This window comes from Scophthalmus maximus, chromosome 21, assembly GCF_022379125.1.
Source record: "Scophthalmus maximus strain ysfricsl-2021 chromosome 21, ASM2237912v1, whole genome shotgun sequence".
In the NCBI taxonomy this organism is placed as follows: domain Eukaryota; kingdom Metazoa; phylum Chordata; class Actinopteri; order Pleuronectiformes; family Scophthalmidae; genus Scophthalmus; species Scophthalmus maximus.
This window is the reverse complement of record NC_061535.1, coordinates 8158219-8181888: the sequence shown is the minus strand read 5'-3', so window position 1 is coordinate 8181888 and position 23670 is coordinate 8158219. Positions and strand designations below refer to the sequence as shown.

General features: G+C 43.1%; 2 protein-coding genes across 3 annotated transcripts in view; one reads left to right on the top strand and one right to left on the bottom strand.

The window, feature by feature from the left end:
- Nucleotides 1-6: 6 nt before the first annotated feature.
- pigm (phosphatidylinositol glycan anchor biosynthesis, class M) lies at nt 7-3712 on the top strand. The gene is made up of 8 exons (XM_035619164.2): nt 7-348; nt 912-1085; nt 1251-1371; nt 1479-1722; nt 1897-2000; nt 2193-2347; nt 2670-2771; nt 2914-3712. Exons 1-8 carry the CDS (start codon nt 178-180, stop codon nt 3079-3081), a joined length of 1239 nt encoding a protein of 412 aa, XP_035475057.2. The 5' UTR covers nt 7-177; the 3' UTR covers nt 3082-3712.
- A 6781-nt stretch (nt 3713-10493) lies between these two features.
- The window catches only part of ahrra (aryl-hydrocarbon receptor repressor a), a 52761-nt gene continuing 39584 nt past the window's right edge, over nt 10494-23670 (bottom strand). Inside the window, exons 4-10 of one of the 2 annotated variants that reach the window (XM_047329780.1) lie at nt 22247-22365; nt 17962-18051; nt 15099-15240; nt 14605-14738; nt 13397-13605; nt 11458-11786; nt 10494-11355 (exon numbers count right to left, since the gene is read on the bottom strand). In XM_047329780.1, the coding sequence (XP_047185736.1) occupies nt 10640-11355; nt 11458-11786; nt 13397-13605; nt 14605-14738; nt 15099-15240; nt 17962-18051; nt 22247-22365 (1739 nt within the window). In that variant the 3' untranslated portion in view covers nt 10494-10639. Of the gene's footprint in view, nt 11787-13396; nt 13606-14604; nt 14739-15098; nt 15241-17961; nt 18052-22246; nt 22366-23670 lie in introns of both variants that reach the window. The other variant, XM_035618940.2, reaches the window with a different exon arrangement.

Genomic DNA, 23670 nt, shown 5'->3' with positions numbered 1-23670 from the left:
CGTGACACAGATACCGGAAGTGTTGTGGCAGTCTGGTGTCATTCGAAATTGCAGGTGAAACGCGCCCATCGTATAATTCCGACGTGTCTGCCCGGTTGTCGGACCACGGAGGGGAGCGGACAGGTCGGTTGACGTCCGCCGGTTCGGACCCCCCCCCCCTTCCCCGGGACGTAGGCGATGGAGCCGCTGATTTCCTGGCTCACGGGGAAACGTGTCCTGTTCTCGGCTTCGTTCGCCGTGAGACTGGCTTTGGTTTTCTACGGAGAGCACCAGGACAGGACCATGTCGGTGAAGTACACTGACGTCGACTACCACGTGTTCACGGATGCTGCCGGGCTCGTCGCCGAGGTAAAACAGCAGCGGTTTCACAGATCTGAACCGGTCTTCTCTTCACACTCTCCAGTCCAGATAAATGAACTAAAGTGACCTTTCAGATCAATGCCAAAACACCGGATTTGTGTATATAAAATATGATGCATGTTATGGTTAAAACTCCAATAAAATCCTCTCCGTCACGACCGACTACAACATTATTAATTTTAAATAATAAAATCATTATCTGATGATGAGAAAAGACAGGTGCCATTTTGGAGGATGAGTACTCTTACTTACACTTTACTACTAAATACATGTGCACTTGAACTTGCAGGGCTTTTGTTACATGTGATGAAGTGGACATCTGAAGACTGATGTGTGAAGCAGTTGTGAACAGGCTTTCTGTTACTGTAACAGCTCTGCAGGCTGTTTCCACCTGTTATTGCCAGTTATACACTTCTGGACAAATACGGCACCATTTTTTTCCCAACATATCAGGAATTGGAATCCATATTCCACGACTCAGCGAAATTCAAACATAGGAGGTACTGAACATGTCTTCATTTTCTCCGGATACCTTCTTCTTACCTGCACAGGGCGGGTCCCCGTACAACAGATCGACCTACCGCTACACTCCTCTGCTCGCTTGGCTTCTCACCCCCAACATCTATCTCTGCACGGCGTTTGGCAAGATCCTGTTCGTTGTCTGCGACGTGCTGTCAGGACTGCTCATATATAGAATCCTCCGCCTGCGAGGGCTGACCTCTGAGGTTTGTCAGTTGCATCTCTTCTAACTCCAAATCTTTTGATTAGAATGGTTCCTGACTGAAGGTCAGAAACACCTTTTTTTTTTTTTAAATGTAGGTGTAAGAACAACACGTGGGGGAACTTTGAAGCTTGTTAAAGTTGTGTGTATGTTTTTGTTTTTGGGACAGACGGCACGTCGTGTTTCTTCCCTGTGGCTCCTCAACCCACTGCCCATGGGAGTATCCAGCCGAGGTAACGCGGAGTCCATCCTGGCAGCCCTGGTGCTGGGGACACTGCTCTGTATGCAAGGTAAGGTGGAAGGGGAGGGGGCTGTGTGCGTGAATCTCTGTAAAACAACGTCATTATTGCTATATGAGCAGCTCCTTTGCTGATACTTTCCCCCTTTTGTCTTCTAGGTCAACGTCTCATGTGGGCAGCCCTCCTGTACGGCCTGTCGGTCCATATGAAGATCTACCCCGTCACCTACGCTCTGCCCATCGCTCTGACCCTGCGCTCACCGGAGACCAGGCCAGAGGAGGGCAAACCACGGTGGAGGAGGTTCATCGGGTTCACAGGAAGCTTCGTCAATGCAGAGCTCCTCCTCTTCGCGAGTGTGGCCGGAGGAGTTTTCTTTGTGCTCACTGCACTCTTCTACTACATGTGAGGGGAACGAAGAGATTGCACACAAACACACAGTAATCGTGTTCCATCGCTCTGCACATACAATTATTATTAACGACTTTTTCGTCTTTCCTTATTTGTAGAAGCACAGTAACTTTTCATAACTTTGAATGGAATCGCTCAAACCATGTGACTGCTCTCCTGTCTTGTCAGGTATGGCTGGGAGTTCCTTCATGAGACCTACTTGTACCATCTGACCAGGAGGGACATAAAACACAACTTCTCTCCATACTTCTACATGCTCTACCTCACTGCAGGTATTCATCCGTCTGACCATTCATAGCTTCCTAAAGCGACACTGTGCAGCATACAAGAACTACACCAGCATGAAGCTGTAGCTCATGCAGATGTATATTGCTTTTTGTCAACAGCAATAAGGTGTGTGTTTAGATGTATGTTTGAGGTGTTTTCCATGCATGGTCCGTTTCTTTTGCCTTATGTTGGCGCAGACAGCAGGTGGAGCCAGTGGCTTGGCCTGGCTGCGTTTCTCCCTCAACTCGTCCTGCTGTTGGCAGCATCGTGGGCCTTTCGCTCTGACCTGGCCTTTTCCTGTTTCCTCCACACGGCCATCTTTGTCTCCTTCAACAAAGTCTGCACTTCACAGGTACATAATCAACAAAGAAGAGTCCAGGTAGAGATCAGACAGTTCCTAGGATTACTTTCAGGATTGAAATGAGCTATTAAAAGAAAAGTCTTCCTTGTTTCCATGCCTCCACCTTGGCGACAGACACAGCCCCAAGGCATTGTATTTTCACCCTGATAAACGTCACATCTCAGGAACACAGCAGATTTCAGATATCGAAATCTATACAAAGGTTCACTTGGACTCAAAGATGAACTGACTAGAATTTGGTGGTCAAAGGTCAAGGTGCAAAACATGTTTTTGTCGACATAGCTTCACATAGACTTAACTTGTCCTTTTGCAGTACTTCCTGTGGTACCTGTGCCTACTTCCTCTGGTCATCCCTCACCTGAGTCTGTCTCTAGAACAGGGAGTGGGGCTGCTGCTCCTCTGGTTCGCTGGGCAGGTAATTCAGTTTAGCAAATTGATGCTTTCCAGATATTTTTGCCTGGCCACTATTGAAATCTTTTCTGTAAAAGTTTTGAATCAAATCACTAACATTTACTTTGGTGTGAAGAAATTCTGTTTTCTCTCCACTCCTGTGCCAGGGCATTTGGTTGGGCCCGGCCTACTTCCTGGAGTTTGAAGGCTACAACACCTTCCTGTTGATCTGGCTCGCTGGATTGCTCTTCTTGATCGTCAATTGTTTCATCTTGATTCAGATCATTGCCCATTACAAACCAACACAAACCCCACAAAGACTTAAGGTTGAGTAAATGTGGGAGGATTTCTCACTTCGCTCACTAATTCAATATGAAGATTCAAAGGATGTTCCACCTTTCTGTGCTTTTTCCTGGAGATCATGGACTAAAGTTTGTAGTTTGTTGAATCACAGTCTCTCCAGTGCTTTACTGCTAATTATTTTTCATGTGACCTTTATAAACATAGCATTGAGCAGTCATATACTGTTGTACCACTTTCTGAGCCTCAAAGCCATACCGGTAAAGCCACTACTGATTAAATTCTTGCCACTGCAGGTTAAACCCCTCCTCAGTGAATCCACTGGGCCGAAAACTTTCGGGTCTGTACCACCTGTGGCCATACCTCACGACAAAGCAGATGTTTTCCATTTGCTGGAAGGGCCAAAGATCAGAGAACACAAAGTTCCCCGACAGTCTTAACAACCATGAACTGAGTATGTTTTCTTGGTTTGGAGAAAAATACTTTTTAAGTATCGCTGCACATTTCTCTACCATATGTAAATTTTATGTGATTCCAGCCACTGACACTCAAGACAAAATATTTCACTATATATATAATGGGAAATGTGAATGTAATACAATATACCAATGTCTAATGTAAATATCGAAGATACTGTAGAGTTTGGATTAAACTATGTTCTTTTTATACTTTTGTAGCTCATCACTCTGGTCCAGTAATGAACGTAGTGATTTGAAAGCAACTCTATTCAACAAATTGAATTTGGATGTAGTGTGATCAGGGCATGAGTTACAGTCCACACACCAAAAAACAATCGGGTTCCTTTTTTTCCCCTACAGATTTTATTTCCACTGATCAGAAACTAATTTATCTGCTGAGCTACGAGCTGTTCTTAAAACACACGCCCAGGTGTCCTGTAGATCTTTTCCCCCAGAATACATTTTGCATATTTGGAGTGATGGATTAAGGGGAAATGGTCTGTTGTGTGAAAGCCGATGTACATTTTAGCCATTGGTTTGAATGTAAAGAGAAAGTTTAAGGCGCTCGTTCAGCTGCAGTGTGCAGTTATGACCAGTAGGTGGAAGCCTTTCCCAACAGAAGAGAGACGGCATCAGCATCTATCCTTATGTAACCTTCACAGATTAATCTGTCAACTAGAGCATGAACACAACCCAAAACAAACACTGCTGGCACTGGCTCCATAATCTCACCATACACTCTCCCCTTAATCTCACATGGAAATTATTGGAGCATTCATGTTTGCTGGCCCTGCCCCGTGGGACTGGAAGTGTGTAGCAATAAAAATTAATATAGTGAGTGTGAATGTTCAAGAAAACTTGAGATGCTATACAGTAGTTGGGGTTGAATTAGTGGCTCTCTGGGGACATTTATGTAGAGCACTCGGAGTATCTGAGGGAGTGGAGTGCATATGTGCGTGCAAGAGCATGACTCACTGGTCAGCTGCTGCCTGCATGTCTACTTTGTGAATCACCAGGTTGCACTCTGTAACCTTTCAATTTGCTAGTCACCCCTGGGCACACACTGTACATAAACATTTCATTTTCACACAGAACACAGTCTCATTCAGCTGATTATTTTTCAAATCCTTAGGCCTCGGATATAGTTATGGATGTTTCTTCATCGCAGAGGTTGTCAAACAAAGCTCGGACAAAGGCACCACCCCTCCCTCCTGACTTCATTTGCTCAGTTTCACAGAATTTCTGGATGCCTGTGTGATGTCATTTGATCACAGACACTAAACCATATGTAGCCTAATAATGCTATTTGACAACTCCACACTGCACTAATTATATGAAAAATGTCTGTCCTAAGGCATTTATTTGTGTCTGACTCTAGCAAAGTAGGAAAACTTTAAAATTGCCCCCGAACTATTGTATCTGAAATATCATTTTTAACCAAATCACTCACATCCAGGCTGCTGCACGTGATCTACATGTGATAACTAATGTAATGTTACATTTTCTTAGCGTCCCTCTGAAATTTTAGGAGCCCCAGGTGGTTTTTTAAAAAAAAACTGTTTTAGAGCACTGATTTCCAACCGGGTATACTTGTACCCCAGTAGCTACCTTTAAACTTATTTGAAAGTATATATTAAAATTTCATCTAAACATCTAATGTACAAACACTTTTGTAATCATGTTAAAGTCGGTTGTAACGAGGAGTGCTTGAGAAGTAGGGACACAACAGTCCCAACAGTAAAAGTAATGAATAAATGTTTGTAAGTGGTAGTGACCAAACTTGACTGTTCAGTAGTTTGAATGAACAGTTCTAAAAGTCAACGTTTATATTATTAATGGTGTCAAATGACTGATCCACAAAAAATCACTGTTAAATGAACATATTTGGAAGATGACAGGTGGTTTCAGGTTCACCTGACATGGCTGCTGGAGCTTCAGACAAATGGAAACTACTGATAAAGAAAAGTATTAAGGTAAGGTGGCCTGTTTATTGTTTATCAGTGCATTGTAGTCAAGAAGTGGCAGCGTTGTGGGGGTTATGGGCGGGGCGGAGGGGGGGATTGCGTGACTCTCCCATATGCTTAGTGGGGTATGTGTATATGTGCATGATAATGTGCATGCAAATGTATATGTGTATGCGTGATTGTGACATACCCTCAAGGATTCTCCCCATTGTCACTGTGGATATATGGGGGAGAGGAGATTTGGACATTGTTTTGTCTATATATGCACTGGTGCATCTGCCTGACTATGAGTGTGTATGAGCGTGTGTGAGAACGACACCGAGAGTCGGCATGACCAATTAGGGCAAATGGTGTGTGGAGCAGCAAAGAGTGGGGTATGAACGGTCACGCAACCTTGCATGGTATAGGATTATAGGTCTTGGTTTGCACACACACACACACACACACACACACACACACACACACACACACACACACACACACACACACACACACACACACACAGATACAGCTGTCAACAAGCATCAAACACTTTGCTTACACTACAGTTGCCCTAAGCAGTCACTGCTCTCTCTTGATTGGTTGCGCTCTTTTCATTGTTTTCACCCTTTTTCTCATCTAACTTCTCTTTTCTCACCTCAAGGTTTTATTACTCCGTCTTTCTCTTCCTCCTTCTCCCTCTTTCTTTGTCATAACCCGCCCTTCCCCTCCCTGTGCAGAACAAGTGTCATACAGATGGCATGATGGTGGTTGCGTGCATGCTGACGAATATTAAAAATTTAAAGTTCATTGTCATTTCATCAGTCATGAGACTACAGCGAGACAAAGGCAAAGTACTCCTTTGGGGATTAAGAGAGGAAAAACACTACACATTGTTTCACACGAGTGAGTTGTTACTCGCTTATTAAGAAAACTGTGTGTGAAAGCGAGAGACACAAATGCGTTTGTAATTCATGTTAAAGAGCTGGATCCAATTAGAGTCACAGGAAAATGCAATGCTCCTCGTTAGTCCTGAGGCTGGATGACTACACCGTTAGTGGTGTGTATCTGGCATTCACCTTTTTTGATAGTTGAGTCTAGTTGGGCTTCCCTGTTCTACCCTTTCATGAGTGAAACCGAATAATACAGTTTTCAGGAATTCTTGCTTTTGTCTTATGAAATTTGGTCCTGTAACTTGCATAGTGGATATTATTTATGTAATATGACCAAAGATGTGAAGATCCCATTAGGTTTTACTGTAGTTTTCAAAATCTTCATTTGTAGTCTGTTTACAAACAGACATTAGATGTCGGTATCTGGTATTTACTCCATATACAAGCACACACTCACCGCACACATGCACTTACAAACTCACAATCATCCAAATCAGGAAAATCCTTCCACTAACTGATCCTGGTGTATCCTGTAATACCCTGTAAGCTGTACTGTGATGATATGTGGGGAATCTCAGGTCAGGGCAGAGCAAACCAGTGAGGGAGCCGCTGCAGGTGAATTTACACAAACTGAATTCTGTGTCTGCTCGACAAAGTTTTGTGTCATCAACGGGATACTGCCGGTGAAACAAGAAGTGCTGAACCGTCCTTAGGCAAGGCTTAGAGTCACTGCCGTCACTACTACTGAGCTCTGGAGCCAGACTGAACTAATGATAAATGACTGTGTTGAACAAGAGACGAGGAACATGAACATGGAGGCCTCTCTACTCCAGTGAAGCCTACATAAGCAGCACGTGCTGAAAAAGTTCCTCTCACTTCCTGCTTTGTTTACCTGCCCGGTCGAGCCAGAGAAAGAATCTGAATATTACTCTTGGTGGATATGAACAATCATCTGGGCCTATAATGATTCAAATAAAAGAGAAATTCCTCAATATGTGTGGCACTCGTAATTTCATCATAATCTGTATAACAAGAGTTTCATTAAGAGATTCTAATCTCTCTGTCACAAAGCAACTTTTATACTATACCCAAACCTGTTCAAAGAGAGGAACAATGGATAATTAAGACTGTTAAGGGGCTATTTTTGACAAGCGATAGTAATCCAGCTCTCCTGGGAATCTTGACGACAAGGGTTTGACCTCAGCTTTTAGGGTTACATCTCTTTCTCTTTCTGCCCCCTGCCTCTTCGTCTCTGTGGACGCGGACGTTCCCCTGGCTCGAGCCCTCGTCCCAGACGGTGGTGAGGGACGAAGTGTTAAGTTTCCCTGATCGTGTGAAGAGGCTGTCATGCCAGCTTTACAGCACATTAATCATACAGGCAATGTGGCCAGAGATACTCTGTATCCTGTTCTGCTGAGTATTAATTATTAATAGAGACACAAATCTGAAGGATGAGACCACGGTTGCTAGATGTGAAATATTCAAAAACTACTAAAGAGACAAGGATGTTGATTGAGCAATATAATATCATATCATCTAATGTGAAAAAGCTTCAACCCATCAAATTCCCCACAGTGGATTCGCCCCCTCATAGTTAGTGAATGGTGTTGTTGACAGGGATTTGGAGGCCGTCCGTTGATTCTCAAGGCTCTGACTGTTCGATAGACATGTCAATCATTCAGATGTTCTTAGACACAGATGAGCACCAGTCTTTGTTTAAAAAGTTGTATTCAATCTAATACACACTGACAGACACATATGTGAAATTAAATGAGTTTTGCAGTGAGAAACCTCACATGCAACTGCTGTGCTAATTTGGTTATGGAGAGTCCGTCTGACCATGCTCTGCTTCACATCATCAGCATGATATTTGGCACAGATAATGTTCAGATAATGCTCTGTGGATTTGGAGTGGGCTTAATCTGAATTATTACATAGGGGATATTCACTCACAATATATTTTTTCTTCATTTACTCACATCTGTACTGAAGTTTACCCCTATGTTGAAATTTCACAAGTGTTACCTTGATTCATATTCATATAGACCTTGTAGTTGCAGATATATACTTTTTTCATTTTTGGCATGTCATTTTTGAACAGGGACCTGCGGGAAAGGGCCTCAGTCCAGAGTGCCATCACATGTTCACTTGTTACTCACCTTGTATATTATCTGAAAAATGACAAAAGAACAACACTTCGCCCAGTTTTTTCCATATAAAGAAAGGTCTTTTAATAGATAAGTCCAATTTGCAAAAACACATAAAAACACTGGAAGACACTGCATATGTACACTGTGATCGCTACCTTGCAGCTACCTCCTCCATGAGACAAGTAAAACAAGTCTTTTTTAAACAATTATCAAAAAGAGGGCGAGAAAAAAAGCCATATTCATTTACCTTACTGAAACAGAAAAGCCTTCAAAACGGTGGTTTTTAAATTATACACATCTGCCTCTTACAATAAATACGAATCATCAAACATTTATTGAAATGAACACACACAAAGAGAGAAAGACAAATTCAAATCGGTGACACCATGTACAGCTGTGCGTGTTGACTCAAAAACCTGACCTTCAACTGAACTACTCCCAGTAGTGCAATTCAGAGACCACTACAGTCGCGTCACAGAGCAGAGACTCTGACACTGAATCAATTTGGTGCTTTTCATTAATTTGTGCAAAAACACTGATTGTGAAGACGACGTCTGTGTAAATTCATCTCAAAGGAAACGTGTCATATCTGCCGTGAGACAGGTTGTACGGAGATGAAATGCTGCTCGACACACTGTACAACATCAGCACTGACATAAATTAATATTATTTGTACATTCAACCAAAGATTGAAAATGATGTAGAAATTAAGTATTGTGCGCATTGAATGAAATGAAAGAGAAAATTGAACCTTTTATCCACAGACTCTTTTCCTTCAATTCAGTCGAACACTTGTGCAAAGCTTCAACTGATAATTAATAAAGTCTTTAAACTGGTGCTTGGTCCAAGTTCAGTTTTGAGGTCAATTCCTGCGTGATTTAAATTGAGTTTTCTCTCTTTTGATGTCAGTTTAATGCTGTAAATGTAAAATTCAACTGACTTTTTAAACAGTTTTTCCATCAACATTCTTATAATTTTTTATTGAGCACTCTGAATTTCACTTTTCCAATTATTCCTTCCACAATGAGCTCAGAGTCCAGGAAGCAAGTACAGAGCGGTCTACCTCAACAGTGCTTCAGCGGGACACTTACTGCGCCCCCTGGTGCCAAAGCTTTGGCCGTTCCAGTAGTTTAACAGGTTTTGGTCCACTAGCTACAAATTGCATTTGCATTACTGTCAAGCTTGACAAAAGATTCTGCAGCAAGTAAAAATATTCTTAATGGTGTATTCAAGGATGCTTTGACACAGTGTGATTAATTTGTAATGTAAATTTGTTGTTGTCATACATTAAAAACCTTCTTTTTAGCAGAATACTTTGAATTCATGGATGGTGGAAGCGAACCCTTGTTGCAAATATATTATCTGACCAAATCAGTTTTACTGCAGTAGATTTTCAAGTAATATCAAGTGTTTGCAAGTTGACAGGAAAGGTTAGTAAAATGCATAGAGGCTAGCTGTTTCTGCTCATCACTGGAGGCTGTAATGAAGAAAGTGGGGGATTTATAGTTAAAGCACTAAAACATGCAAAACCACCAATAAGTTCTTTTGAATCTTCAAGGCAGATCATGCTGTAAATTGCTGTAACTGACTCCTAAGTGAGTTTTCATAATCAGCCTTTTTCCTTGCATAAGTCCAGTAGCAGGTGTTAAATCCTCTCCTGTGTACAAAGTGAAAAAAAGAAAAGTATTTTTACAGCAAAATATGTGTTCCTCCAACAAAAGCCAGGTGTGCACGACACATAAAACAAAATCAAATGGTGTTTCTAGACGTAATCTGTCTCATTGTCACTAAATCCAAAAGTGCTTGGAACCAACTACAAAATGTACTCTTTAAAAACAAAAGCATTTATCCATAAACTGGATCAAAAATGTTACTTCTGATTGTCACAACACTAACACTAGAAACCTGAGCCTTGTTTGTGACCTCTTCATCAAACTGAAGAAGTGCTTGACATCCTGGGAATCCTCATCATCAAAGACTGTAATGCTGGTGCATGTGTATGAAGACAACAATAATACAAAGTACTATAACGCACACTGATTGTGTGTGTGTGTGTGTGTGTGTGTGTGTGTGTGTGTGTGTTTGTGTGTGTGTGTGTTTGTTTGTGCGTGCAGCTTGGGTGTATGTGTGGGTAATGCTCCCTTCATTCTTAGGGCATATAAATGTAAGGACTGGACTTGTGGTGCCCCGCGCTCATCACACATGGCATAACGTTCCTTGGACCAACCATCATAGACTGGTTCATGTCATGACCGCTCTCAGACCACGTTGGGGAGTCCATGGGCTCCCGCTTGATTGAGTGGATCAGGCCATGACCTTTGAACTCATAGGAGCCATGCTTGTTGTAGTCCGGGTGCATGTAGGCTTTGTGAGGGTCCTGTGGGTAGAGGTGCGAGTCCATGAGGTTGACAGATTGGTTGCTGCATAGAGCGTCTGAATGAGAGAGTCTCTGAGGACTAAACTGGTTGTTGTCATTGTTGTTTCCCAAGTCTTTGTCACACTTGAGCAGACGTGCGGCATTATTTCCGCCGTTGTTGACTGCATAGCCGTGATAGTTGCCGTTGTTGTACGGTGGGCTGATGCCTGCCTTCCCCCTCTGACAGGGCGAGTACTGTGGATCGTAATAATCTGCCTCTGATTTGAGATGCATGTTGGAGCTCTGGTCGTACATCCCGTTACCGTAGCGACGGTCAACGGATTCTGGGTCGCGACAAACCCAGGGCCGCCCGAAGGCATCGCAGCCATTTTCAGAGTCGGAGTCATGCTCTACCTTGATGGGGGCCATGTCAGGCATCAGGTGGCCATCATAGCATTCCCCATAGCCGTTCTCGCTCTTCACCAGGTCCACGCAGTAGGCATCTGGGTCTGTGGGAATCTGGATGTTACCATAGAGCTTAGACACAAACACTTCACCACCCCTGTTGCTGTGGCAACTGGGGGAAAGGCGGTATGGTTTCCCGTACTGACCAGCTTTGTTCAAGCGGTTAGAGGGGACATAGCCAACTCCCTGGCCCGCTCGGACGGGACCTGGGTTTGGCCGCAGGGGCCAGCCGGCACCCAGGCCTGGGCTAAGACCTTTATGGGAAGCCATGGAGGACTTGCAGTAGTTGAGGGGCTCCTCCTGGTTGTAGTAATCATCAGGGCGGTACTTGAGGTTGTCTTTGGCGACCGGGGTCCAGGGAGTGTGGTGACCTCGCTGGGTACTGCCGGGAGTGGGACACGAGAGGAGGAGAGGGTCTGCGATGTCACCCATTCCTCCACTGAAGGAGTGCCTCCGGAGGTGTTCGCCTCGCTCACTGTGACAGAGAGGGGTGGCATGAAAAAAGTGGCGGAGCGGAGAGAGGGATCAGAAAAACAAGAGAATGAAACAATCTGTGTAATGTTTCTATGTTCTTTGATGGCATTTCAGAAGAGGCGGCCTCTTAAAATATCATTGGTCCGCCCAGACATCCACACAGGAATGTCCACAAACAAAATGTTTTTCTGCTCATTGACGCATGACTCAAAACATAAATATCTACATTTGGCTCACTTTAGTTCAGGAGAGAATTATTCCAAAAGTGACTCAACTTTTCCCTGATCTGTTTCATCTTAAAACTGACTGGGAGTCAGCATCACAATCCAAAGATCCATGATGGCCAGAACATCATATTCATGGGCAGAACAATATCTTAATGTTGTTTTTTTTAAACACTGCAGCAACAAACATGTTATGCCTTTGTGACCATCTTTTTTAACAGTATTTTCCTCAACTCCTGCTATTGAAGTTGTTGCAGTGTGAACATCATGTCAACACTTCACTGACTCAGTGATTTATTGATCTAATGATACATTAAATTTCCAGTGGAGCACATTAAATGATGTGGCAGCTAAGACTAACACCAACATGGCACAAGATGATTAAAGAAGGAACTACATTGTATATTAGACACTCAAAACACAAATTTTGACTTATGTCACTTAGGTCATTTGTGTCTTTTTTAACAACATCACAAATGAAAATATTGAACAAGAGAAGATGGACATTTAAAAGATGCTCTTTATATTAGAAGATACCATCTTCACCATTCTTAGCCTCACCTAATAGCATCCCATCTAACCAGCCAACCTGTTGTTCACATAATAGTAATTGGTATTTTGCTAAAACATAATAATAATATAAACATTATCTATGTTGCCATGAATGTTGAAGAAAAGAATGAACAGCAGAGGGGGTGGTAGGCCTCTGCTCACCGACTACAGCTCAACTCTTGGCCTCTCAGCCTCATCAAGTTTTTAATGATCCATCAAGTGCAGACATGTATTTGCTCCTAAGTTGCCACAGGTAAGAAGTCCAGCACTTGTTTTGGTTTGGTGTCAGAGCCTGGTAGATGCCTGTGTGTTCATGGAGCTGTTGTTGTGTATAGATATATATAACTCAAAAATGAATGAATGAATACATGAATAACTAACGATAATGAGGACTGATGCACATGATTTTTGTTTTCAGTCTTACACAGTTTTGAATGCATGTCTTTTAGCTTTGTCTCGTTGATGTTGGTCAAGCCACTCAGTAGGCATGAATTTGCATGTACATTAATACACATGACTTGAACATGTAGCAGCTGTGGCCTTTCAAGGTTGAAGACTTTGACCTTTACTTCTAGCTCCACCCATGGGACCAATAAATGACACTTTCTAGAGGCCATAACATGGTGCCAAAATGCATCAAGCCTCAACTTTGGATCAGCTCGACCGGAGACATTGAGTTTTTGTTAAAAAGCTTGACCTTTAATTACAGTATAGCACCCCCATCAAAACAATCAGTGGTTTTACACTGGGGCAAAGTGTGAATATACATCGTGCCTCCAGTTTTAGTCAAAGTTGGAGGGATGTTGCTCATGTGTGAGGCCTCTGTCGCTCTTACCCGTGTTCCAGTGCAGAGATCATCCCTCCACCTCCTCCCTTGTTCTTTCCCCGCATCAACATGTTCTTCATTTTCATCTCGGTGATGGAGGGCATTAGGAGGGGTACACCTATGCAGAACAGGGCCAGCTGGGGAGGCATCAGAGCACCAGAGGCAGACTTCATTTTCTGCCCATTGAGGAACTTCAGTCGACCCTGGAACTGCATAGTCTGGGGCAGAAGAGAAGAATATTTACTGGTTTGAACGCATCCAATGGTCCACACATCCAGACTTTTCTTCATTCATTCTTCTTTTTTAATTCAAACTGGTCGCCAAGGGGATTCCAGGAAACATGAATTTTTTGAATCTTTCTTTGGTGATTCTGTAGATCCTCTGTCTTAATGTACTGTGGAAGATATATAACCACAGGGACCATATCACACACATTAACAAGATTAAGTGTCTTGACCTGTCATCTTGCTAACATTTGCTAGTTAGGTCCGAACACAAAGTTTTTTTATTTGAATTTTATTTAGAATTTTATTAGCCTTTGAGATATTTGACTTTGGCATGCACAAAGCTGCACTGCAACTCTGTTTAAAGCATTAAATCAGAGTTTTTTCACAGGGAATAAACACCCTTTGGCCTTTTAACTTGCTTGCAGAATGTGTATTGTGCATTACACAACAATATGTTGTCTTTATAGCAATTATGTTGACTGATGAGGAAAACATCTCACCAATATTTGGCCACCTCTTGGCAACGAGTGCTTCCAATTTAAGTACGACAGGAAATCGCCATCTAGAATTTCTGTCGTACGGCCAGCATCAATGAAACCAGAGGGAAGTTGGAGACAGTGAACTCTGCTGACCCCGACAGAATGGTCCAAAACCATAATATCGTTGCTCTGTCATCAGGGCCTCTAGCTTTTCCACTGTTGGTTTCCAAACCGCTGTAGTAACAGCACCGAGAGACGAACCGTGCTCCTATTCTACTGCTGTGTCGGGGCACCCGATTATCTTATAAGGTCTTGCAATATAACGATGAATAACCCTGCACACTCCTATTTAAAATAGTACCAAAGGGTATAATACTACTATAGGCCTAGGTCTTCTCCCAGAGAGTGGGCCACTTATTCCTCTATGCTCAGTTTTAATGCATAGTAACTAATGTTTGAAGTTCACTTCAACGTGTTGAACTTGGTTTCCGGTTTGGTTCAGACCGCTCACCAAGAATCCAGAGGTGCTGTCCAGGAGGCATCGGACTCTGGCTATGAAGCATCTGTTGAGAAAGCAGGTGAGCTCTGGGGGGATTCCCCCAGCCTCCAGAGAGTGAAATTGGCTGTTGACTACAAAGTCTTCACCTAGAGAAGGATGGAGGAGGAGAAGAATAACTTAATTTATACAGCACTTTGAAAGGCTTCACAGAAAGGGCTAACAGTAATAACCTTATAATAACCTAATTATATTGGAGGATAACCCAATGATATCAATTAGTAAATGATGATACCAATCATTTTATTATACCAATGTTTAGTGAAGTCATCTGCCAGTACATCCTGATTTCAGAGGTCATGGAAACATGAACTAAATGTAATTAAACACTTTTCCAGGAATGCACAGGAATAACCAGCAGAAAACATCACAAAAAAAGGAGAAGATTACAGATGAAAGATGCGCCACATCCACCGTTTGCCCCCTCCCCTTCCCAGTGACCCACTCACCACTGCCTGCAGCTAGGTTATCCGGGTGTGCTGACGTCCCCTGGTGCTGTGGAGGACACATGGCCCAGTGGAGCTGGCGTCTGAACTCCTGACGGTCGTCTATGTGGATGTAGTCAAACACATTCTGGTGCATCACATCAGTCTGTGAGGAAGACAGAGTCAAAAATATTACATTTAAACATCTGCACATTCACGGACATCTCCACTATGAGACTGAGATAATGTAATGTGTAATTTCCTCAAAAGCTTAATAAACATGAGATTGCGTGTTCGTGGCACCATTGACTCTGTGACTTTGCACCAGTGTGCTTCCTGCTCATGTGCCATCAGTGCAGCTGGTAGCTGCTGTTTGTAGAGGGTGTGTTCTTGTCAGTGCTGCTCAAATACACTCAGTCGGCCGCAGGATTCCCCATTACACACATACACACAAGGACTGTACAGCACACAGTCACTGGAAGTCACGGAAACATACATGCGCACTTTACTGTACATGTGTTCATATGCCTGTACATACGCACAGGCAGGAACATCTACCCAGTACAGTAAGAGTCTACGGACAGCTGCAGGCCAGTGAGGGCAGCTGTGTTTGCCAAACATCGCGTGACACCGGCTCCCGAACAGCAGTCCGGCCCAGCTTACCCTCCCCATCCACACACACACAGTGAGTCGGGTTCCAGCCCACTCTCATCATGCCTCTCTCTCTTTTCCAGCACTAGCTGTGCTTTCTGTCATTCCATGACAGATTCCTCACTAAAATGTTTAACCTTCTCCTCTTCCCCCTCTCCCCCCCTCCCTGCTCTCTCTCCATAATTTCCACACTGGTGGCACGCGAGGGTTTTTGATCGCCTGCCTCCGAAAACACAATCTGTTCCCACCGTCTTCGGCGAGCGCTTCGTCCTGTGGTTTGGTTCCCTACCGGCAGTCAGGCAGACAGACGGATCGAGTGACTATTGTTTATGTTTCTTGTAAAAAACTCAGAGAGGAAAAGAAGAGGAGAAAATGGAGAATAAGTGATATTTTCGCTGACCTTCAAAGGCTAACTGCCCCAGTAACAAATGGGATCAAAGGCCAGTGGAGGTTTTTTGCCGCTTCTCCGGGGCTTTCTTGTGGTGCTACTTAGTGAAGCGCCCTCTTCTCTTTTCTTTTCCTGTGGTATATTAGGGATAAGTGTCCTTCTGACCACAATTGTGGGTTTCAAATTCTGTGACATGTTGTCAAGGCCTTAGTGGCAAACTATGTGACTTGAAAACAACCAATAGCTCCTTCGCGAGAACTGAACATGTGGGAAAGTCTCTGATTGTTTTGATGACTCTGATGAGTACAACATGATGATCTGTGAGTATTTAAAAACAATTTTTTCTACTGTAAACAATCCACCACACATATAGGTTTCACATATAGAACGATACAAATTGTCCAGTTAGAATAAAGACACTAGATGATTTGCACCTAATCTTACCTTTTTAGATTTCACTTTGAGCATGTACTGTAGGTGCAGTTGTGCCTAAACGAAGATCCTCACAGAGGTGTTGGTGTCGCCATAGATTTAGTTGTGTTCACATTTATTTAGCGACCGAAAATTTTAATTTCAAGGTTTACACAAGCAAAGGTAAATTAATCAGCTACGTCAATATTTCCAACATTTTCGTAGTTCGCCTCCTTTAAACAGAAACATAGGGAGATGTCAGACATCCCATATTAGAAATGGTTGATTGAGCCACAAGTACAACACATGTATACACATATATCTGACAGTGCACACCTTACAGTGTTCATTTCCTTTGTCTGTCTGTACTGGCTCCCATGCCAACCTTCACACACACGCACACACACACCGTGGCAGGATCTTTCAGACCACTTTGGTTTTCATGTCAGTGCCACGGCGCTGGGTTACGGGCTCTGTCTGCTTGTAAGCCAAGTGGGAGCACTGTAGCAGAAGAAATCCACCTCAAGGTGTTGGTCTGCTGTGTGTGTGTTGGTGTGAGTGTGTTTGTGTGTTTGTGTGTGAGCCAACATGGAGAAAATGAGGGATTTTAACACTGAAAGGCACTTTATTCATGGTTGTGAAGGAGAGGGACGATTTCAGCATTGCAGGACAGGCGAGCCCGTGTTGATATCATCCATAATTAATGACTGGCTGAGTCTAGCCGCCGGAGTGGAAGGAAGCTAAACCATTGGTGACTTATCAGTGGCCACACACACGCACGCACACATACATATAGAACTAAACAGTGTACCGTATCACAGGGTGAAATTGAGGGCTTCACCTTTCCGTGGCCTCACTATGGCCTCTAGACAGAGTTATCAGGCGGCAAGGAGACAGACTGAAAGAGACTTTTGACTCTGGCTCATTAGCCATAGGATGCATAGGAGAAGAATGTAGAAAGGGGCGGATGGAGGAGAGCAGAGGGGATCAGCCGAGGACGATAAAAGGATGATGGTGAACTTGCTGAATCACGGCAGAGCTCAGATCTCTGACACTTGTTGAGTCGATATGTGAGAGGCTGCTTGGGCAGATTTATAAGTTATTATTCACCTCCAAGTTTTTGTTTGTGAATACTTTGGGAAATCAGCTAATTTGATATTTGTGAAGAGTTTGATTAGAAGATTGAGATTATGCTCATGTTGTATGCACAGATACTAGGAAACAGTGAGCCCAGAGTAGCTGTAGCAGTTTCCAGTATTTATGCAGCTGTACTGTGTATTGAGGTACCAATGTTATCGTCTAAAATAATTTGTAATAAGTTGGGCTGGTAATGTGACTGGTTTAGTAATGGACATGTTATGTTCATTATACATTCATTATACAGTATCTCAACTTACAGCATTGTACATCAAAAAATTGTGATTGAGTTCAACTCACCTGATGAAATCCCAGATAATCCACAATGGTTGAGGAGGCATAAAAGACCATCCCATCACTGCTCACCACCAAGGCAAACCCTGTCAGAGACTACACACACACACACACAGAGTGACAGACATAAGGTGTGACTCAGGGCAGCACATGCAGAAAATAAACTCAAGAGAAACAAATACATAATTGACAAACACAAACAACTGAATTGTATCTGTGCCATCTTTGCAGAGCTAACTTTAGATTGCATGATTCAAATGTAACCCAGCAGTGACACGGGGCAAAAGTCAGCTTGTATTTGTGACCTAACAACAAATATTTTTTAAGTCCCTGACAAAATGCAGCCAGAGCTTAACTTCTTTGTAGCACAAAGTTCGATTTATATCATTCTTTCCATGATACTCAGAACAGCAAATAACAATAAAAAAATGAAAGAAAAGATGGAATAATACAACACTGGAGAATGGATGAAAGACAGATGGTCATGGAACTGAGTGGACCAAATAAAACTTTCTGAATTGTAATCCAAAATATTGCTTTTGAAAGACTTTTAAAAAGAGTGTTTTCTGGAAAAATTTACATTCGTGGTATTTTCAAAGCGATTAACTTGAAGATGACATGTGCACCAATTTGCTCCGCTTTAAACGAATATATTTCATGAGTTAGATTCTTTGATAATTAAGTCTGTTTGACTGGTAACGCGCTTTGATTTGTGACACTAAACACACTGATTAAAAGCAGAGAAACTCCAGACACACACACACACACACACACACACACACACATATACACATATACACACACACAGCACACAAGGGGGAATAATGTGTTTAGCCAGCACAGCTTACGCAGACAAATGTTGATTAAAAATAAAATTTTAAATAAACACATGACTGGCTTCGGTCAAATGAGGAGGAATGGATAGATGGAGAGGGAAGGAAGAGTGTGAGAGAAAAAAAGGAAGCGGAGAGAGGAGATGTGGAAGAGGTCTTCCAGTGTGTGTGTGTGTGTGTGTGTGTGTGTGTGCTTGTGTGTGTGTGTGCACGCGCACAGCTGCAATAGCGTGACAACAGCAAGGCTACTTGACTTGCGTGACTGCGGCTGCCAGAGTCTGTCACCTCTATTTTACAGCGAGACTATGCAGGTCTTCCCTGGTGAGCGTGTTTTACGTGTATACCCCTGCGGCCTCTAAATTCACACTCATATTCTTTTTCTTCTGCGTCTCCCTCTTTTAGTCTCTCCCAACAGTGATCTGATTGCCGTTGCAAACAGTGTGGTGCTCTGCTCACACACTGAAACATGACTCCACAGATCTTAGTATGTACTAAACATGTCGGTCACTCATGTCCAACCTCGGTGTAGCTTTTTGCTGTGCAATGCAGTCCAAAGTTGTGACATTGAATGTCTAACAAAATTTTTATCTTTTTCATTCAGTCCAGTTACAGAGCATGTGTTCACACTCCATGGGAATATCCAAGCTCAAAGGACTCAGTGATTGTGGGTTTGGGTCCAAACCCTGGGCATAAAAATGTCCTGAATACACTGTACCGTGACATTGCCTTTATGAGGTCCTACAAGGCCATAAAAAGGCCACAATTTACATGGTGGGTTCATCTAGGTTTATTTAGCCACTTCACCTTTCTCTTTTCTTCTTCCAAGTAAGAGAAATGCTACAAAAAAAATGCAACACTTTATCTTTTTTAAGGACTTTGACATTTTTATTCTCCTGGAACAAACAGGCTCTGGACCTCTGACCTAAAAGAATATATGTGCAAGGAAAACATTTGCTTTCAAAAAAAAAACAACAACTGCATTACAGATGGATCCAGATGCCCAACAACATCATGGGAACACTCATCATTTCTGCATAGGACAATTTATTCCACAGATACAGAGCTGGAAAGAGCAACTGAAAAAAAATTACTATTCAGCTATTATACTGATTATTATATTTTTATCATAAAAATAACCAGGCACATGGGAACAGCCCTTGTTCTTTTAAAGTAAGGGACAAGTTCCAGAAAGAAAAAAAGAGTGAGAACAAATTGATACTGGCTGCACTGTGCCGCATGCTGTTTTTGTATGTTTTCTCCATTCACATTTCCCTCAGTTCCTCACATACTGAAGTCTTTAGGTAATGGAAACAGGCACCTGCTGCTGGCCTGCTCCACCACATATCTGCAAGTACAACGCCCCCGGCTCCCATAACCACCCCTGGGAGACTAAAAGCTCTGACTTACAAATCTTAAGAGGCGCTTTGCACGCAGAGCCCAAAATAAAATATATGTTCACTGGATTTGGAAGCAGGGGAGGGGCGAGGGGGTGCGGAGGAGTGACGGTGGTGCGAGGAGCAGCCTTGTCTCGTGTTTCGACAGGGTTTCTTTGGTCTTCCTGCCGTCTAGCTGTCAGAGTGAGATGAAAGCAGCGTTGATGAGGTCATGACAAACACGGGCGACCTTCTCCCACCGGCGACACACCCACATCCGAGACACACTAAGGTTAGAGCAACTTGGGATTCTGATACATAGGGTGATGTTTTTGAAAAATGTGTGTTTCAGCTTCCAGTCCAATGAAAGCACAGTATCACATGCGAATCACTTTACATAAATAAACAATTCTTTCAATTTTCAGTTAAGTTCTAAGCCATGGCTCTGGCAGCACCAAAGTCAGTGTTTCAGCCTGAAATATCACAAACCCATTGGATGCACTCCCATGGAATTTTGATGTGCATGTTCATGATGCTCAGAATATGAATCCTAATGGTATCGTTAAATTAAGTACTAATTAACAAATGTTATCTTGCTGAACCAAGATGGCAGTGTGGAAAACAACAATGTCAACAAAACTGCCTAGCATTGTCATGTTCTCTTTACCCAAGTTTCTAGACAATTGGCAAGAGAACATGCAATTGAACGTGTTGAATGAAATTAAGTCTCTGTTTCAGTCCTTATCTGTAATTTTTTGTCTTTTGAGTGATCTTTTTTAATAAAAAAATGTTGTGATATTTTATCAAAATGATTGCGTTATCATATATTTTTGTATTTTCTGTTATTGAGCCTGTGGGTGTCTGTCAATCACGGACTGACAGGAAACCAAAGCGCAGATACGAAGACATGCAATGTCACCAAACACATGCACACACAAATATCAGTCTCTTCCCTCTCTTAGGATCTCACCACCATAACAACTATAATGCACAGTTGGCTATGAGGCCCCTGCGTAGGTTGAGTCACGCAATGGGGGGCATCACATAACTATGGTCAATCTAGCCTTTTGTTTACCGGCCCATTGAGACAACCTGACACGTTAAGAGAAGCATCAGTGGATCAGCTCTGCTCTGCTCTGCTCTCTCTCTCTCTCTATCTCTCTCTGTGTGTTTGTGTGCGTGCACTCGCAGTTGTTAGCCAACGATCTGAGTCATATTTTGTTGTTTGACAGATAGCCATTAAGGATATTGAGTGTGTTACAATGATCTGATGCTCGAGTGATTCGCATGTATCCTGTTTATGACAACCTGTCTGTTCCAATGCCGTCAGTAGGAAAACTGGCTTCTCGAAGAATCTGACAAACCTCTTCAAAAGTTAGAGGTAAAATATGTTCGAAACCTCTCTCGTGTGCGTGTGTGTACTTGTGCATCAACATAAAGGGAACGCATATGCATGTATAATTAATCTGCAATTATAATCTGGTTAAAGGTCCTGGGTCAACTGACAAAACACAGATCTTATATTTGCACTGATTACTGTTGACAGGCTTGGTGTGTTCTTCTCACTCTCCTCTGTTCATTTTCACACGACCGCATGCATTCAGACAGCGATGCAGACACACACACACACTCACACACACACACACACACACACACACACACACACACACACTTGACTGGCTGCGAGTCCCCACCTCCCTCATCAGCTCTGACACTCTTGTCTCACCCGAATGTCACGCAACACCACGGCTCCACAAAAGGGGGTCAGAATAGAGGGCGAAGGGCACACACACACACACACACACACACACACGCACCACACACACACACGCACCACACACACACACACACACACACACACACACACACACACACACACACACACACACACACACACACACACACACCACACTCACACTAGTGGTCTCCTGACTGGCATGTTTGCAAGCAAGCAAGTGTTTCGTTGTTTGACGAAACACATTTGGGACATTGTTTACATACAAATGATACTGTCATCTCAAAAGAAACAAACACACAGACACACAGAAATATTCCATACACACATAAGGACATGTGGTTTCTTACTTCCAGGAGGAGGCCGCTTTCATTGACGGTGGTGCCCAGGGGTAGACTCTCTTTCCTGGGTTCAGGGTTAGAGGATGCTGAGCTGATGATGTGCTTCCTGGAGGTCTTGTCTTGGTTTGCTATAAAAAAGAAGAGGAAGAAAAAGTAAACTGATGTTCACAAGGGACTCACTTACATGTATGTTAAAACAATAAACTAATAGCAACCAGTGGGTTAACTGATGTAAATATGATAGCTCACACAGGTCAACTCAACATATTGTACTGCTGCATACAGAATACAGAGCACTCATCAGCGTCAACACAAGGAAAAGTTGAGATAACGATAACAATAATGATTCTGTTTTCTAAAGTGTGGTTGCCAGTTCTCCCACATCCTCAGTGAAACAGCAGTGAGAGAGCTGGGCCGGCATTCAGACATGTGGCGGACACATTAACTGCATCAGTCTCCCTTTGCACAGCACTAATTCCAGGTATTAGTCTGTGTGGTGGGCCTGTCTAACAAGACCAAACAGTGGGGGATTACAGGATTGCTCTCACACGATAGAGCAACACGGAGAGCGAGCAGGTTCACAGTGAGGTAGAGGAGAGCATCTGGTGCCTTTGGGATGTCTGGGTGATCAGCGAGAATTGGTTGAACTGTTAATAGCCATCTAAAAACCTCATAAATCTAACAAGATCTGCTAATGAAATAGATGTAACTGTGGTGAAAATTATACAAAATGAGATGTCATACACACAAAGCTGATGAAACAGCAGATGGATCCCTCTTCCTCGATGGAGGGACATCTACTGGACAGTGTATGTCAAGAGCAGACCGGTATAATACAAATAAAATTAAAATCTTGGTTTGTCACTAAACTCACACAACCCTAACCCTAAGTGAAAACTGAAAACGTCACCTATGAATCTCAAAGGAAGGTCTTGACGGTTCCTGAAAATTTAACCAGAAAGTCTTACACGTATCACACGTAAGTCAGTCTCCGTCAACCATTACCCATATGCAGAGGAGAGCCCGCCTACTACCACGCGTGCAATTAGCCTATACAACTGTGGCGTGCAGAAATGTCACATGTGCATTGGCAATGTCTGTGTTGCGTGTTGGAGGCATGTTTGCGTGTTTCTCTTATGGGTGTGCTGTCAGGGGGCATGTGGCTCACTCCAAGAGATCAGCCCTTCGCTCCGTCACTCATTGTAGCAGGCACAGATTAGTCACGCAACACACACACACACACACACACACACACACACACACACACACACACACACACACACACCATAGCCTCATGATGAAAAACTATCTAAGTATGTATGTATGTATGAATCTTACTTCGTATAGACCCCACCCCCACCAAATAACCCCATTACGGCTTCCATTCCTCCCCCTTTAACCTTCTACCATGTCCTGTCCTCTGTCCCTCCCTC